Here is an 18535-nt window from a genome sequence, read left to right on the forward strand (position 1 = left end):
TTCTGGGGGCCCCGGTATAATTGTCCCTCTCATCAGCTCTGTTGTACAGCCCGGGCTGCTGCGGATTCACTGCTCTGATTATACGAGCTAGTTGGATCAAAGTTACCTCGGGTTTGTTACCTCTGTCTGCAGTGTAGACAAGCCTCCGGACCGGGTCCAAGGCTCCAGCGTGGGGTACTGAGGAACGTGTTGGAATTGCAAGTTACCACTTCAAAAGTGAGGGTGGTTCCCTGTTCCTTTTTGCAGGCTATGGGGCTCTGAGTCAGTCTGGAAAGAGCCAGCTTTAAGCAAGCTGGGCTGAGTTGCAACTCGCTGCCTTGGCAGCAGCCTGTTTTCTCTCTCTCTGTTTATGGGTCCTTGTATGTCATCGTTCTGAATTCTCAGAAATCGAGGAGCGTAACATAAGAACATGAGAACGGCCATCCTGCGTCAGACCAAAGGTCCATCTAGCCCAGTATCCTGTCTTGTAACAGTAGCCACTGCCAGGTGCCCCAGAGGGAATGAACAGAACAGGGAATCATCAAGTGATCCATCCTGTTGCCCATTCCCAGCTGCTGGCAAACAGAGGCTAGGGACACCATCCCTGCCCATCCTGGCAAATAGCCATTGATGGACCTATCCTCCATTAACTTATCTAGTTCTTTTTTGAACCCTGTTATAGTCTTGGCCTTCACAATATCCTCTGGCAAGGAGTTCCACAGACTGATTGTGTGTTGTGTGAAAAAATACTGCCTTGTGTTTGTTTTAAACCTGCTGCCTGTTAATTTCATTTGGTGAACGCTTGTTTGTGTGTTATGAGAAGGAGCAAATGACACTTCCTTATTTACTTTCTCCATGCCAGTCATCATTTTACAGCCCTCTACCATCTCCCCACTTAGTCGTCTCTTTTCCAAGCTGAAAAGTCCCAGTCTTATTAGTCGCTCCTCATATGGAAGCCATTCCATACCCCTAATCATTTGTAACTTTGCAGCAGAAGCCAAAATCACCTGACCCAATCAATTCGGGAGAGGGGGGAATACTCATTGTCCCCCCCACACACTGGGGATGGGCAGGGGAATTGGACAATCAAAAGACAGACCCCCAAAGCCCACAATACAGTATTTATATTAAAAAGTCTCCTGATTTGTGAGGGTCTGATGCATGATTTTGATCTCACGAGGTCGGCAGCCCTGCATGCACGAGCTGGCTTTGATCAAGCTAGCTCAGATAACAATAGGAATGAAGCCACAGCAGCATGGGAAGTAACCTGGGCTAGCCGCTCGGGTACGTAGCCCCAGGCTCCAGGTGGGTTTGTATTCGGCACAGCTGGCCCATGCTACTGCTATCCGATGAAGTGAGCTGTAGCTCACGAAAGCTCATGCTCAAATAAATTGGTTAGTCTCTAAGGTGCCACAAGTCCTCCTTTTCTTTTTTCTTTTAACTTGTTGACGTGAGCTGGGAATCGCAGCCCTAGCTCCAGGTGTGGACACAGCCTGTGCTCCTGTCTGGGTTCCCTCAAACAAGGACTCGTACCCCGCCTCTCTTGAGAGTCTGTTCCTTTCTACACCTACCTTGGCTCTTCTGCTCTCCTGTGATCCCTGGTCTTTTTCTGTCCCAGCACCATCTTTTAGCAACTCTCAAGTGTTCGCTGAGAAGCGGCTTAGCTTGATCTAGTCTTTTTCTCCTGCCTTTTTTTTTTTTTTGCTGACAGGCCCCTATTCACCAAACCGCAAATGTAAATACAGTAACAGCCCAATGACTGTAGTAGAATCCAACAGTTCCAACACATGCGTATGCATTTGTATTTCCTTCATGCCACCGGGGAGGGGAAGGGAAGGGACCGGTGGCTTGGGGCGTTGGTTAGCGTGAACATGCATCTCCTTATTGCAATTGTGGGGGTGGGGCTCGTTTGAACATACGAACGGCCAGACTGGGTCAGACCAAAGGTCCATCCAGCCCAGTATCCTGTCTACAGACAGTGGCCAATGCCAGGTGCCCCAGAAGGAGTGAACCGAACAGGTAATGATCAAGTGATCTCTTTCCTTACCCATCCTGGCTAATAGCCATTAATGGACTTAACCTCCATGAATTTATCCAGTTCTCTTTTAAACCCTGTTATAGTCCTAGCCTTGGCAACCTCCTCAGGCAAGGAGTTCCACAGGTTGACTGTGCGCTGAGTGAAGAAGAACTTCCTTTTATTTGTTTTAAACCTGCTGCCGATTAATTTCATTTGGTGGCCCCTAGTTCTTATATTATGGGAACAAGTAAATCACTTTTCCTTATTCCCTTTCTCCACACCACTCATGATTTTATAGACCTCTATCAATGCATATCTCGTACAGCTCTGTGTGTGTGTGCTTTGCAAATACAAGCATCTCCCGCTTGCAAGGGTGTGCATATTATTGCAATGGTCAAGAACTCGTTTGCATGCATGTGTCTCTCCTTCCTGCGATGTGTGGGGAAGCTGACTAGCATACACAGGTATCTCCTTCTTGAAATGGAAGGATACGAGTTCAATGATGGGGTAGCTGCTATGCATAGATCTGCCTGCAGAGCGGGGGGCCTACTGCAGTAAGGGGCAACTGGCTTGCATGCAAGTGCTCCCTTCTCTTGCAATGGAAGGCTGCTATTGCAATGAGGGGGTAGGTGACTCTCAGGCATATGCACCCAGTGCTCAATTTGTAATGAGAGGGGTACCGGGGGTCAAGCAATTAAGTTCTGGGGCTCAAGGCGTTTTTTTGTGCTTGCATCACTGACATGGCAAGCTGAGATGTGCTGGGGCTATGAAGTGCCAAGCCTAGAGGCGCCAGGGGCTCAGGCTCTGGAAGCTCTGGCCCAAATTTAACCAGGGCCTGCACCCTGCTTCTGCAGTGGGGGGAGCTGCTCTGGGCAGTGAGCGTGTTCTGGATTCCTGCTCAGGGGCTTCCCTGTTTCGACTGCGCGTGCAGACTACTGCGGTGCATCGCTCCCTGGCAGCGGACTGCCTCTGAGGCGTCTCCCCAGGCTCTCTGGCAACGGAGGGGGTCCACTACAATGAGGGGCTGGGTGGCTGGTGTCCCCCCCTGCTTTTTTTTGGGGGGGGGGCTGCCCTTGCAACGCTGGTTTGCATGCAGGTACACCCTTCTCTTGCAAGGCACCGGGGCTATTTCAATGGATGGGGGGGGAGCTGCAGGGGAATGGCCCCTCCCGGTGCATGCAATGGGGTGGGGGCTGGTTTGCATGCACCTGCACCCCCACCCGCAGGCAGGCGGCTCAGCTCGGCCGGCGCCCCTCCCCCCTAGGCCCAGGCTGGAGGCAGGGCTTTGCAAAAGCGCCCCCCCCCCGTTCCAGCAGGGAGCCGGGGGCAACGGGAGGCGCATGCGCGGGAGCCGGGTGCCGCGTAGCCCCCCCACCCCCGGGAGCCCATGACGTCAGGCGGGCAGAGGCGGCGCGAGCTCCATCAGGCGGCCGCAGCAGAAAGAGCAGCGTGTCCCCCGTCGCTGCCCCCGCCAGCCGGGAGGGGCCGGAGCCGCCGCCTCTCTCTGGAGCCGGAGGGGACCCCCCCGGGCCCCCCACCCGCCCCAAAAGCCGCGGGGGGTCGCTGCCCTTGCCCTGCCTCGCGCTGAGCCCATTGCACGGGGGGGGGCTGCTGCTGGGTCCTGCTGCGAATGCAGACCCCTCTCCTTGCAAAGCAGGGCTGAGACCCCCCCCGTCCTTTCCCCAGCCTTGCTCCTGCTGCTGCTGGCCGCTCTCCCCTCCCGGGCTGGGGGAGGAGGCGGCGGCGGCGGAGGAGGAGGAGGAGGAGGAGGGGGGGGCTCTTTCCTCCTTCCCCTATTTGTGTTGGATGGTGGTGGAAGGGCTGAGCACTCCCCCCCCCCGTGGAGGAAGGGGAGACGGAGCGCAGGAGAGGAGGTGAAGCGGCTGCGAGCCCGCCCGGCCGTGTCTAGCGAGAGCCCGGCTCTCCCAGGCTCGCCCAGCCATGCTGGCCCGCAGGGCAGAGGTGCTGGCGGCGACCCTGCTGATCTCGTTGGGATTTTTGCACACGCTGGCCGGGATCGGGCTCATCTCTGCCCTTGAGGGTGAGTTGAAGTCTCTCCCTCTTTGCACCCTTTAACACCCCCCCCCAATCTCTTTCATGCTTCTGCCTTTCTTCCATCCTAGGGATGTTTGGAGCGTCCAGGGGAAGCCGTTTGGACTAGTCTGAGCGGTGGCCCCGCTTGCCAGTGGCTCTCCCCACTCAGCCCCTCTCTGGTGCCCCGCATTTCTTTGGGGGTGTTTCTTGGGGCACAGGCTGAAGCTGAAGCGGGTGTGGTTGGGCTTGGGGATTTTGCTATATTGTTTTGCAGTTTGCATGATTCCCCCCCCCCCACCTTTGAAACAAAGCCCTACACTTCTGGTCCATTCCTGGATCCCCCCCCCTTGCGGGTGGGGAGAAAGAGGGGGTCTTACGTGTGTACATTCTGCAGACTGTCTGCGATTTCCATCTGGCACAACAATATTGAGCCCCCCCCCCCTTTCTCTCTGTCTCTTGCTTTTACTGCCTGTGGGGTTCTGTACCTTCAACTTGTTTATGGACTTTTTTTTTTAAATTCTAAACTCAGCATAAACTCCTGCCAGGACTCCATGGCATATGTCAGTCTCTTCAATTGGGAGGATACCCCCCTTGAGTGGACACCTTGCTTTGCAAATGCTGCCCCCCTCGCTCTGTGTTTTGTAGGGGCTTTCCCTTCAATTAGGGAAAAAATGCACTCCTGCAACAACTTATGCCCGGAGAAAACATGACGATGCTTCAAAATGTGCATGAACGGCGGGCGGTAGCTGCTTTTTACAAAAAATATGGAGGGCAAAGGGATGTGTTGGAAAAACTCCTGGTTGCGCTGGTATTTGGATCCTTGGTGATCTGTGGCTTGCGCTGTTCTTTCATAGAAATGGTTGCTGTGTGTTTCCTACACAACTGCTTTGGCTGTTTCCTTTCTGGTTTCCATAAATCCAGGCGGCGGTGCGGACTGACTTCAGTGAGCTCTTGCGTGTCTGATCTCTTCTGGATTGTAGTCTCGCTTGATCCAATGGTATCTGCATCATTGGCCTTCTGGTTCTATCCCAAGTCTGGTTTCTTTGCAGGTGGTGGAAAATGTAACTCATTCCTTTTGGCCCTGAGCAGCTGCTCTAGGGAGGTGAGGATACAGGGTAGAATCCACAACTAGATGTAATTAAAAAAAAAAGGGGGGGGGTCAGATATCAATATTTAATTGGCTCTCCTAAAGATGCAGTTAAAAGCTCTGTTGCTCTGGGCTAAATCTGATGGATCTCGGTGTGGATCATCAGAGAGCAACTGAATTGTGCAGGAATCTACATTCCACACGGCATCTGCAAAATCAATGCTGTGTTTTTCCTCCCCTCCTCCAAGCGACAGAGACTGCAGTGCACTGCTGAAGCGTGACATGGCATATAGCAGAGGCAGCAAGGTAGAGGTTAACGGTGCTGGTCTCTGAAAAAAGCAGGAGTTTCTTGGCGAGAGGGGGGACCAGGCAAGAACCCTCTGAAAAAACCAGCCGCGGCCCTAGCAGGGCGAAGGGGTTGGTTTCTTTGCTCGGCTGACATGGAAGTTGGGCATGGCGAAGCGTAGAATTGAGGAAGCGTGCTCCTGTCATATTTAGCTTGAGTGGCAGAAGAAAAAAATCTGAGATCTCCAGGGAACTGTGTCCTCCCTCCCCCCCTCGAGTCTTGTCTCCTGGAAAATCACTGCCAGGAAAGAATTTTAAATCCCCACCTTTTTTCTTTTAAATCGCTAATATTTTTTGCTTGGAATCAAAGTTCTAATAGAAAAGCGGGAGGCTTGCAAATAAGCATGGCTGGAAGGAATAAATAAGCCAAACCTGTCAGTTTGCTCCATAAAATGGATTGTTTCCTTCCATGTTGCATGAGTCATGACTTCAGGTCTTGCAGGCTCAGATTCTGAAGTGTCAAAAATTCCATTTTTGTGGCCTGTGATTGTCCTGGCAAGGACAGGGTACGGATCCTAGGGAGAGAAAGTATTTCCTGAGCGGATCGTCCGTCCTTACCTTCTCGTCTAGACAACTGACTTGTTTTGTTTTAAGCAGGGCAGTCTCATTTTTTTGCTGTATCCCATCTGCACGCTGGGAACGTTAGCAAGTGGCCCTTGGCACTTGCTGAACTTGCAAAGGGTGGTAGAATTGGCCAAACGCAGAGCTAACAGCAGAAGCTGCCCAGAGCCACTGACTTTAATGCATTTGATTTAATTTTGCGTCTTTTTTTTTTTTAGCTTGAAAAACGCACTTCTCTGCTAACTGTGCAATGATCTTCTAGTGCAGCCCTCTCCCAAAATCATAGTGCCCGTTGCCATTGTGGAAAGGAAAGACCAAGAGCTGTTTTGAGGGTTGAGGTGTTGTGTTTTTCTGCTGTCCGCTCCCCCAGGGAATGGGGCAATTTATAATAGTTTTACACATGGACAAAGGAAGATTTATCACCCCATACTTTACAGGAGGGCACTCAGGCCCAGAGAGAGGCAGTGGCTTGTCCAGGGGGTTAGTAACAGAGCTGGGGATCAAACCCGCAGTTCCCTGGCTGCGAACCCCAAATCTACCTTCTGAATGATTAAAATTCAGCCTGAGTGGATGGTGTGAAAATAAATGCCAGAGCTCCAAATCCAGTATTTTCCACTCAGCAGGCCCAGTGAAGTGAACGGGATTGTGCTGGGTGGGAACCAGCACCGAATTGGGCCCTCAATGAATACTGGGGCTGGCTGTGTTTTCAATGCAAGGATCCTCTCTCAGCGTGACTGAAACTGACATAGCTACAGGGGAGGAGTGAGAGCCATGTGTCTGTTTCCCTGGGGAGCCAAGCCCTTAGTTACTGCTGGCATGAACATTGCATGAAACTGGGGGTTTATTACGCATTCTGCGCTGATAAGGATTTGGCATTGGGTGCTTGAGCTTGCAACCAAAGGCCATGCCTCAGTACGGCAGAGGAGGGGACGTGCGGCTGGTGGGGTGTGGGCAAAGGGAATATGAAGAGGAGAAAGAATTGTGGCCCTTCTACTAACTAGCTCTTACCTGCTGCTTTTCTCCCATGAATCTCAAAGTACCTTAGAAAAGAGGTCGATATCCTTATCCCCATTTTACAGGTGGGGAAACTGAGGCACGGTGAGGTGAAGGGGCGAACAGTGGAAGGTGAGCCAGACCTGGTTCTCCAGAGTCCCAGGTCACTGTCTCCCCTGTAGTCACGCTGCCTGCCTCTGTAATCCGAGGGCTGCATGTAATGTGGGTCGCTTTGGGGAGCACTCTGGCATCACCTAACCACGTCTCCCCTGGGAAAGGATGAGCCAGCCCCAGGGATCCTGACCTGTGCAGAACTGCCCTGGACTTCAGTGCGGGGCTTTGCACCAAAAGGAGCGAATGGGCCCAATGCATTAATCTCCCTGGGCAGAAATGTACGGCGGGACAGCCGCAAGCTGGTTGCACGGGATGAGGGCTCAGCGGTGGGAAAACGGGAGCTGGGCGGTTTAGGAGGAAAGGCTTTTGCAAGCTCCAGAGCATAACGGAGCCCTCTGCCGGGTCTGGAGCTTTTGGGACGCCCTGCTCTTGTGCAGTGCATGGCAGTGCCTCCAGGGGGCCGGTGGGGAATAGAACCCGGGAGTCCTGCCGCTCGGGCCTGCGGCTGCGCTGACCACTAGACCCCATTCCCCTCTCAGAGCCAGGGATGGAATCCAGGCGTAACGACTCCCAGTTCTCTTGCTTTAACTACTAACCCACATCCCCCTTTCCAGAGCTGTGAATTGAACCCAGGAGTCCTGATTGCCACAGGCCCCTACCCTAACCACTAGGTCCCACTCTCAGAGCCAAGGATAGAACCCAGGAGCCCTGCCTCCCAGTCCCCCCTTTAGACCCAGCCCCCCTCCCAGAGCTGCGGATGGAACCCAGGAGTCCTGACTCCTGTGTTTTACACAGTGGGCCTGCCTTTTTTTTTTTTTTTTTTTTTTTTGGCCAAGAGTTGGTCTGGGAAACGGTTCTGTTTGGCGGCTGACACCCTGTCTTGGACTCTTGCTCTAGGGCACGTTAGGGGGACAAAGTCCAGTTGATGTGCTGAGGGAATGGCTTTTTCGAGCCTCTAGTCTGTGTCTGTCGTTGGAATCCTTCCCGGCCCCCCGGCTTGGTTTGCCTAGGTCGCCAGACTGAAATCTCGGCCCTTTGTGGAACGGTTTGGTAGAGATCGGAAATAGCTGTGGTCAAAAAGGGCTGGTGTCGCCGCTCCTGATGCTTTGGTGGTCTGGTGCATCTCATCAGTTCCATCCAGGGGCTAGTCTACACTCTCCGAGCCGTCTAAAAAGCCACCTCCACGAGGGGCGCGGTTCCCAGCACTGGGGCACTGTCTACCTACAGCTCTGAAACGTGCTGCACTCGGGGGGGGAGGGGGGCGTGGGGCGTTTTTTCACACCCCGAGCGAGCACGTTGCAGCGCTGTGAATTGCCAGTGTAGACAAGCCCTGGGTGGTGCGTGCATGCTCCACTGGGATTGTGTATTTACCAGGACGTGTTTTTGCACGCCAGGCCATAATTGATGCTCTGAGAGCCACCCCAGGTTCAGCGGAGGTAAAGCACCAGGATCTGGAACAGGTGTGGGGAGGAGAGTTCAGAGCTATTCTGTGGGTTACGGCAGCCAGCTGAGGCGAGGCCCCGTTGGGCCCATCCAGCACCGAGCGCAGTGAGGGGGTCTCTGTCCTGAAGTGCTGGCAGTCTGAGCTGGGGGAGAAAGGAAGGAATTCTAATCCCTGTTCACAGAGCAGGAACTGAGGCATAAGGAGATTAAGGTCCAGATTTTTTTCCAAAGCGACGAGTGGTTTTGGGATGCTGCAATTTTGGGGCCAACCCCAGCTTCAGACTCCTGAATGGGGTCTGATTTCCCAGGGGGCAGGTGCCTGGCACTCTCTGAAAACCAGGGGGCAGGACAGGACTCAGTTGAAGTGCCCAGAATATCTCCTCCTGCGTAGCTGGAGGATTTGCCCCTGGCAGCTGAAAGCACAAACCCAGCTAGCCTCGGCCCCAGCAGACTGGCCGGTGGCTTAATAAGTCATCCCCTCTGCACTTGTTGTGTCGTTAACCCCTGGGTGGGGTTCAGATGCATTCTGTTTATTCCAAGCCACTGATTTCCCATGGGCTCTGACTCACCCGCGCTCGGGGCGGGGGCGTGTGTGTTTGGCTCGGGCGCCGCGGAGCTGTGTTCTTTCCAGCAGGTGTTCCAGTTGCCTGCGGATGCAATATGCCACCCCGTGCCCCCTTGGATTTTCGGGCAGGTTGGAGGTGTGCTAATGGGGACAGAGGAATTTCTAGGGGGATTGACCAGGAGGGACCTGTTTTCAAAGGCAGTTCTCCCTCCTGCTCCGTGCAAGTTGGCAGCACGGTGCGTCTTCCCATCAAGAACCCCAATGGGATGTGGACGTGAGCTGCTCCCCGCCAAACTCTGGGGTCTCAAGTCATCTTCTGTAGGAGGAAATTCCATCGGCTCCTTCTTTCCGTTCCTCCTCCGCCCTCTCTCATTTCTCCACCCCTCTCCAGGCGGCTTTGAGGCCGGGATCAGGGCCCCCTTGTACTAGCCCCGTATGCATGGAAGAGAGCCATGGAGCTTGCAGTCAGACCCTGACCCTGCAAAGTGCCTACCATGGCATGTGCATGTAGCTCCATCACTGTTCGTGCGCCGACGGAAGGGCCAAGCGTCAGCCTTTGCAAGTCTGTCTCCGCTGGGGTTTTGTCCTGCCGCCCGTCACCGTTGTATCTGGGCCCCTTCCTTGTAAGATCAGTAGCGAAGTCCCTAGTGAATGAGTGGAGCCTCTGGCAATTCTGGGGGTGAAAACTCTGCTTTCAAGAAGGGGTTTTTTTATTTTGATTTTTGTCTAGATTTTTCTTTAGGGCAGAGGTTTAGTGGGGAGGAAGTTTCCAGGATACTAACATGTGGTTTCTTTCCTCTCTCCCTCTTCCTTCCTGCTGCCCTATTTCACTTCCTGTTTTTTCTTGCCACCTGTTCCCCCCATCCCCTCTTTCCATTCCTGGCTCTTTCTCTCCCCTCTTTTTATGCCTTTTCTGGACTCTGCGGAGTTCACAAGCTAGGAAGCAAAAGGAAACTCCTGCCCTGGCTGCTCTTTCCGAAGAGTGATGAAAAAGAAGACCAGCTCCGTCTGTTTCCTTGTGCATCAGATTCCTTGGCACCTGGAACCTCCTTTGCAGGGGGCAATCGACTCAGTTCTATAACCTTAACTGGGGTCCTCTTTTCAGCCAGCTAGAGCTGTTCTCTGGCTGGGTGCCACTTCCTTCGGGATTTTCACCTGGTTGCAGCTGATGGCTGGGTGCTTAGATGCATTCGTCAGCCAGCAGTGGGAGTGTTCAGGAGGAGGATGTCTTGGTTTAGCAGAGAGAGGTTACCCACCTCTATCCTGCAGGAGGGTGTGCTGGTGTTGGTTCTGTTCCCAGCTCTGCCGCTTCCCTGCTGTGGGACCTCTGGCAACTTCCTTACCCTTTCGTGCCTCAGTTCCCCCCGCCCCCTCTGAGCTCTTTGGGTGAGGGGTTGCCCCTTACTCTGTGTCTGCGTAACACCTGGCGTGATGGGGTTCTGATCTCGGTTGGTGCTAGCGGAATACACGTGACAGCGCCGGGAAGGCTGGTTTCAAAGGGCTTGTTCCTCCAGAGTGGCAGCTTTTGAAAATGAAATGGCTGAGTCCTGGCTTCCCGGAGCCGAGCGCATCGAGGAAAACTCCATCCCTGCCCTGGTGCTGAGCCTCTGCCGTGCCACCCGTCGCCCTCCCACGCCTGCTGGCCAGCCCGTCTCTTGCTGCGGAGGGATCAAGAGGGAAGTGTTTACTGCCTGCCCTGTCTTTGTTTCAACGCCCGCTGAGCTCCTTGGGCTTTTTGTCGGGCTAAGAGGGAACCTGCAGCCGAGTGGTGTAGAATCTGGCTTTGGGGACGGAGCTGGAGGGTAGGGATGACCCAGTGGTTAGCTCCTTGGCTTAGGAAGTGGGTGACCCGGGTTCAGTTCCCTGTTCCACTTATCAGCTTCCCGTGTGATCTTGAGCGATTGGCTCAGTTCTGTCCCCGTCCGCTGGAAGGGGGGACAATGTTTTGATAACCGTGCGTTGTGATCTACTGATGAAAGTGCTATAAAAGAAATCGGCATGTGGCTAGAACCCAGGAGTCCTGACTTGTCCTTCAGCAAGCTGGGAATAGAACCCAGGCGTCCTGTTCCCCAGCCCCTTCCTGCTCTATCCCCTGAGCCCTCCTGTCCTCTCCGAGCCGTGTCCCGGGTTCTCTCACGGAACGTGGATGGCGGGAGAGCAGAATCAGCTGGGCTTTGAGTGGGGCAGGGGGAACGTTGCTGGAGCTCGCTGCCGGGCTAGGCCAAACCTTTGAACTGAGAAATCCCACGTGAGAGGCAAGCTGTGGAGGCTGGGAGGAGCTGAACGGACGTAACCAGCCTGGCCCATCCAGGTGTGCAGCGGTGCATCGTGGGATAGCGCTAGGAGCACGGCCTGGAGCAAGACAGGTAATTCGAAATAGGGTTGCGTCCACATAAGCCTTAAAGCGGGGTCGCTCCTCCTGGAACAGCCCGGAGCGGATTAATTGAAGCAGAATAAGATGACTGATAATTCTGGGGGGGACAGAATTGCTTCTGGGTTTGGATGCAAGGCAGGCTGGGCCGAGAAAACGGTTGCGCTTGCAAATGCCGGCTGAGATCACGGCCCCGTTGCGCCAGGCGCTGAACAGATAGGGAGCAAGAGACGGTCCCTGCCACGGACGCCTCGTGCTCCAGGCAGCCCTTCCTTTCTCTCCCACGGCGCAGCTGAGAAGGACCCTGGAGAGACGAGGGTCTGGATTTTGCCATGAGCGGCATTCCCAAGGCCTGTGGTGTGAACCTGGCTAGAAGTATCCACATGGAGCGTTCTGAAAATCTGACCCTTTTTTACGTGTCTCGGGGGTGGGGGAGCTGAACACGTGGTTCCAGTTGTGGGTGCTCGCCGGGAACCCACCCTTCCTCAGAACGGGGATGTTCCAGGTAGCAGCAGCTGCTTTCGCCGCTGGCTCCTGGTAGCCGAGCGACAGAATGAATTGTGCAAGAGAAGATGAAAGTCTTGGGCCGTCTCGTTGCAAAACCTTTCATGAGATCGCAGCTTTCTGGGGGCCGCAGAGGCTAGGCCCTTGTGCAAGAGCGAAAATCTCTGCGTTGTGGGGGAGAGTTGCGAAATCCCCTGAATGCCGATCCTCTCTTTAAATTCCCTCCATCCGGGCTTCTGATGCAATTTGCAACTTTGGGCTGTGAAAAAAAGAAATATCGTCCCGACCCCCTTTTATGTTAAAAGGGGAGTGAATCCGCGAAGCTCCCGTGTGCCGTGGACCTGCCCTCGCTGCCTTCTGGCGGTAGAAAACAGAGTGCGAGAGCATTGTGGCTCACGAGTTAACACAAGGCCTGTGACGGGGTTACAGGCGAGAGAAGTGTGACTCTGTGATCTCTTAGGAAAGAGGAGGGGGGTGATAAGAGTCGTGAGCAAACCAGAGCTGTGAATCGGCTGTTGTAATATTCTGCAGTGTTCACGGTGGAAGGGCACCTTCGTGATTTAAGTAGGGTGGGACTTGGAGCTGGGTTCAAGTACTCTGCCACAGGTTCCCTAGGTGACTTTGCGTGCTCCGTGCCTCAGTTTCCCCTCCCACCATACCTCTGTCTTGTCTGTTTAGCCTGTAAGCGCTTCAGGGCAGGGGACTGTCTCTTGCTGTCTGTGTGTCCAGCAGCCTCCCCCTCCTGCCCCCGGCCTTGGTTGGGGTCTAGGCGCTATTGTAATAGAAATAATCGATATTAGAAGTAAAAATTTTAAAGGCACCCGGTCAACATAATAATCGTGCTGAGAATGAACTTGCTGTTGAGTGTAGCACCTGCGAGCGCTAGGCAAGACAGAGATGAGGGGTGATTTTCCAGGGCGTTTACTTTTTGCACCATGCAGTGCTTCTGATGGAGCCAGTTTCACGCCACTTTCCCTCTTCATTGTGTGGCGCTTTCATTAGCCCCAGGGGCAGGGAATGGCCCTGTTTGTATTGCGTCCAGCCCTGATCTCGTTGGCCTCATGGTGGTCGTGGACTAAGAAAGTCGAGAAATTTGCACTTGGGACTAGGATCCCGGACTCCTGGGTTCTCCTCGCTGCCGACTATGCTGATTTACTTTGCCGCAGAGTCTCATCACGCCTTTTCTATGCCTCTCTTTATTCACTTGTGAACGTGGGTTAATGCCCCTCGCTCCCTGGTGTGATGAGGGTGATTTTTTTGCCAAGGGCTTTGATGATGAGGCGTGTTAAGTATTGTTAACCTGGTGCAAAGGGTTACTGGGGAACCAGGATGAAATTAACAAAGGGGGAATGAACGTAGGCCTCTCGGAGCCTGCGGGATTGTCTCCGGAGGGAATCCTCATCGCTTGGGGATGTTTCAAACCAGGCTGGACAAAATGCAGAAGGGAACCATCCTGCAGTGGCAGGCCGATGAGGCTAGCTGACCTAACAGAGAGCTTCTCTCTCTGCTTTCTGTGGTTCTCTGGTGATAAACCGATCCCCAAAGAATCCCCTTTCTTCCGTGCAGTGCGCCATCTCTCCACTTGCTCTCGTTCCAGTCGGTCACAGCATAAACCCGTTGCCACTTGTTCGCCGATTCGAATGTCATCCTGTTTATTTTAGTGTTTCCTGTTTCGAGCTGATCCTGGAGTCCGGGGGGAGCTCTGTATTTAGCCGGTCAGGAAAGAGGATGGAGGGAGAGAGCAGACGGATTCAAAGCTCTGTTGAATCAAGAGCGCCCCTCTGTTATCGTTGTGAAAGCGATTACAATTCGAAGATGCCAGTGGCACAAAGGATCAATGAAGTAACCTTTGCAGGCTCTGGTTTTTCCTGTGACCAGTGGATAATTGAATTGACCATTGTCCTGTGCACTCTGTTACCGATACAGATGCTGGCTGTGTAGTGGGGAGGGTCTGGAAAGGGGTGTAACTTGCTCTTGCTGACAGATGGACTCTTGGGAAGGCAGCGGTGCAGAGTGGCACAACCACCAGGACAGAGCTCAGAAAAGCCGGGTTCTATTTGTGGCTCTGGCCTGGGGCAAGTCGCGTCCCCGCTCTGTCTCTCGGTTTCCCAGTCTGTGAAATGGGGAATAACGCTCCTGACTTGCTCTGTAAAGCACTGGGAGATCTACTGATGGGAAGAGCTAGTCGACAATAATCCTACTGGGTCTCCCTCTCCTGTCTCGAATGGCCGCGAGGGAATATTTGCCAGAGCCCAAAGCGGGGTTGGGTGGGATCTATTTCTGGCAGCGGTTTTTTAACCTTTTTTTCATTTGCAGACCTCTAAATATTTGTGCATGGCGATGCGGAGCCCTTTGGAAATCCTTAGACCTAGTCTGTGGACGCCTGGTTGAAAACCACGGCTCTGTGGGGCCTGTTTGGTCCCCGATACCAGGCACCTCTGAGCAGCATCCAGTCTGCAGTGTATTTATCCCCAGAACGCGCGGGGAGGCAGGGCGGTGCTGCTGTCCCCATGGCAGAGAGCAGAGGCTCAGGATCGTGCAAGGAGCCTGGGTTACAGCCGGACGTGAAACCGAGATCTGCCACACCCTAGCCACCGAGCATCCTTCCTCATCTCTGCCTCTGCAAGAATCTCCCCCGACCCTATAGACGGACGGTATCTCTTGAATGAATGCTCTGACTGGCAAAAGGTTTAAGCTGCGGGCTGCAATTCACTCTCGTGCACTAGGCTTTCACCACTGGTTGCACGAGGGCTGAATTTTCACCGACGTGGGAGGAGGAAGAACCGCAGGCAGACAAAGCCGTGGGCAGGATGAGTTACAGGCTGTGTGAAAACACAGCCCCGCCCTGGCAGGAATGCAAGGCTGGCTTGCCATGGAGCAGCTATACTGGGATGCGTCCGCTACTCCCTTGCACCCATGGGCCGGCCTTGAGCTGTGTGTTTGGGGATGGGGGCGGGTGGAGTGTCACTGCCCCGTCCAGGGCTGAGCTTCCAGTGAAGTTAGCAGCTGCTCATTGGCACGAGGTCGGTCTCTCACTCCCCCCTACGTGTCTTCCCTAGGCTGCTCATTTATCCATGCAGCCGGGTTGCCTCTGTGCCCACCTTGCAGGTGCAATGGCATTGGGAATGGGTGGCGCTGGATTGTTTCTGCCACTGGCTTTTCTGGAGCTGGGGGGCTCTGCCTCAGTGGGGGAGTCCTGTCGCCGGCTGCCACGATGGGCGCTTGGTGCTGTTTTTTTTTTTCGTACCTGTATGAGCGTGTTGTTTGGATTTCCCATATTTGGAAAATCGGGGGGCCCAGTCATGGGTTGGTGGAAACCGGGGCAGCTCCCCCATCTGGCGTGGGTTTACTCCATCTGAGGAGCTGGCATTTTGGGCCTGAAGCAAAATTCTCCGGAGACTGAGGCGGGCTGGAGAGAAAATCAGCGTTTAGAGATTCCAGCCACTGCTTCCCAACCCGCCCTGTTAACCAGGAGTCTCCGCAGCTCGGGGCATGAACCTGCCCCTCCCCAGATGCTCACCGGGCTGTTGTCTGCCGACAAGAGCATGCATCAGGCTGCTTTCCTTGCCGCAGAGGACGGAAGATCTTAGATCTCTGTGTGCCTGAGACACGGTGCAGTGCCTTGATTGGCCAGCCGAGACCCCACCAATGGCTCATGTCTCTGTGTGCCCTCCTCCTTTCCCTGGCCCTGGAGCTCCCAGCACCAAAGGGACCCCTTCCTGTTTCGTTCATCACGCCCTGCCCTGGAAGTTAGCTTGCCGTGCGAAGCCCGGGGTGCGGACTGCGTCGGAGACATGCACGAGCGAGCCTCGCATGCTGCCCTGCAGGGCAAGGCTGTCCTCTGGCTTATCCCTCCAGGTCTTCAGGAGGGGGCTGTCTTAGTCTTATTATTAAGGTACATTGCAGTAGCCTCTGTTGAGAGTGGGGATCTGTCCTGCTGGGCGCTGCACGGGCACAGAGTGAGAGACAGTCCTTGCCCCCCACGAAGGGGAGAGTGAGGCACAAAGCAGGGCAGTGGTTTGCCCAACACTGTAAGGGAGGGGAGATGTAGAAATACATAGATCTGTTTTGCACCCTGCTGAGTGCTCTGTTTAATAAGAAGTGTCGGAGGAAGCTTTGTTTGAGTGGATAGAGCAGGGAGGGGGACGTGGATTTGGGACCTCTTGGGACCATTCTCAGGTTTGCCTTGGACTGTATGTAGGAAGAATGAGGCCGAACAGCAACACTGGGACGCTCGCTATTGATTTCACCTTCTGGAGGACTTTACAGATGGGCCAAGTAGCATAACAGAAGCCATGGTCCTCTGGCAGTTCACAGCCTACTGTTCTGAATGCTGGGCTTATTTGGAGCCCCCTGTGGAGATGGTCGTGGAATTTGGATCCCTGTTGCCCTGAAATGGAGAATCCCCGTGAGCAGTGTAGGGCCCGTGACACACAGTTGAGCAATTCCGACTCTTTCCAAGAGGGGGCAGTCAGACATACGCAGCCCCGCCAGCGCACAATAGTTCCCTGTACACTCTCTGGGGCTGGCAGGGTCGGGCTCTGCAGGGGCTCAGTTGAATCAGCCTGGAAGTGCAGAACGTCGTCAGCGGAACAGACAAGATGGTCGTGCTTTGAGTGAGCTGATCTCTGTCCCCTCCTGCGTGTCAGACCCACTCCTGGTGCAGAATCTCTCTGGCTCCACGGCAGAGGGTTGGGGAGGAATGGAGAGATCTGGGTTCTAGTCCTGCCCCAACCCAATAAACGGGCAGCTGTGTATTTTCCATAGAGCTACCTGGCTGTGTCTGAGAGGCAGGCTGGCCCAGTGGTGGTGACCTGTACCGCAGTTGCGGTGCGGGGGAACTCCAGTTCTGGACCAGCACCCCATCATGCTGGGCATGGTGCATTATTTATTGGGTGTATTCCGGGAGCACTCTGCAGCTCCGGTCCCAGACCAGGGCCCAGTGTGGATAGGTGCTTTACAGACACAAAACTGAAAAAACACTCCCTGCTCCAAGGAGGGTTTAGCCTGGGACTCCAAACCTTATTCAGTCCACCGCAGACTCCCTGTGGCAATTCAAGTTAGCCGCTCCGTGCCTCAGTTTCCCCATCTATAAAACGGGCTATAATAGCCCTGTTGCACGGGGGAGTTGTGAGGATAACTACTGGAAAGATTTTGCGGTGCCCTGCTCCTATGTTGATGGAGCATCCCGAAACCTTGGAGAGGGTTATTGACCTACTGAATTGTGTTTGTTGTAGATTTCCTCCAAAGAAGTGCATTGAGATGATCTCTTTGCAACTTGCGACCATTTGTTTTTTGCACAAGCCGGTACAAGATGAATGCCGAGCTATTTACAGGTCCGTTTTTGCTGTTGACTTAACTTTTCAGTCACTTATGGTTAATGTACCTTGGCAGCTGGCTCCAGGCAGCGGCAAATACTTTCAACGTTACAATTCAGCTGAAACTTGTTGGTTTTTTTGTTCCCTGCCTCCTCTTAAAAAATAAATAAGTAAGGCGGGTTGGTTTCCAGAGCTGGCTTGCTGGGTCCTATCCCATTGCATAAGGATTCCTTCTCCCGTGCGCCCGGCCATTTCTTATGCTAAATATAGATTACAGCGTACCTCTTCGCCAGAGAAACCGAACAGCCCGACTCCAGTCCCGCAAACACGTCGATTTCCTAGGGCTGCTACTCGTGTTTAAAGTGAAACACCGGCTTAACTGGTAGTCAGCCTGAAGTCCTTCCTTCAAATGAATGCAGCTAGGTTAGAGGCTAGGAGCCCCCAGTCTTGGAGCAGGACCCCACTGTGCCTGGCGCCCCTGCAAACACAGAACAAAAGATGGTCCCGGCCTCAAGGAGCGTGGGGGAGGGGCGCAGGGCAAGTTTTTTTTGTTTTTGTAAATTTAAAATCGGGTGCAAAGGATGGACACGCATGAATTGCACACAATAAAGGAGAACCTACCTGCCTTTCCAGTTGCATCTTTAATTGGATTAACTAACGAGCTCGCTAAAAGATGCCACTTATCCGGAGCAACACCTGGGGAGGACAATGAAAATCTGAAATGGATATTTACGGTCTCCAGTTTGCACAGCACCTGCCTAAGCAAAGGAATGGGGTGGGGGTGGGGTGGGGGTTCAGTCGTTCGCTTTTAAACCTCATGCATCATTAAGTTGAAATAAAAAACAATCCGTTTTGCTTCGGAAAACTCGTTTCCTTTTGAATTTGCTGCTTCATTCAAAGCTGTAACTTCAGTCTGTTGGGGGCCGTGTGGACCACAGGATGTGGCTGCTCTGGCCAGGGCCTGCGCTGAATTCTGGGCTGGTTTTGTTTGCAGTGGATTGCCAGGCAAATTGTTGTTTTAATGTATCCAGAGCTCTGAAACCCCTCAATCTAGTCTATTTATTCGATGCAGTGGGGAGCTCTGTCCACAGGGGTTGTGTTAGACGGGTGAGAGCCGGGCCCTGGATGCTCGTTGAATAACTGATTTGAGCGGCCGCTCGTTGTATCTGACGAACAGTCGAGTGTGTCTTTTTGCTTTTTTCGT

At 53.8% G+C, this 18535-nt stretch overlaps 1 protein-coding gene across 3 annotated transcripts in view; it reads left to right on the plus strand.

The window, feature by feature from the left end:
- Nucleotides 1–3865: 3865 nt before the first annotated feature.
- LRP1 (LDL receptor related protein 1) overlaps nt 3866–18535 on the plus strand; it is a 177916-nt gene continuing 163246 nt past the window's right edge. For all 3 annotated transcript variants that reach the window (XM_074934762.1, XM_074934763.1, XM_074934764.1), the window contains exon 1: nt 3866–4037. In XM_074934762.1, coding sequence (XP_074790863.1) covers nt 3938–4037 — 100 coding nt within the window. In that variant the 5' untranslated portion in view covers nt 3866–3937. The remainder of the gene's footprint in view (nt 4038–18535) is intronic.

The sequence above is a fragment of the Natator depressus genome, chromosome 20, assembly GCF_965152275.1.
Source record: "Natator depressus isolate rNatDep1 chromosome 20, rNatDep2.hap1, whole genome shotgun sequence".
Lineage (NCBI taxonomy): Eukaryota > Metazoa > Chordata > Testudines > Cheloniidae > Natator > Natator depressus.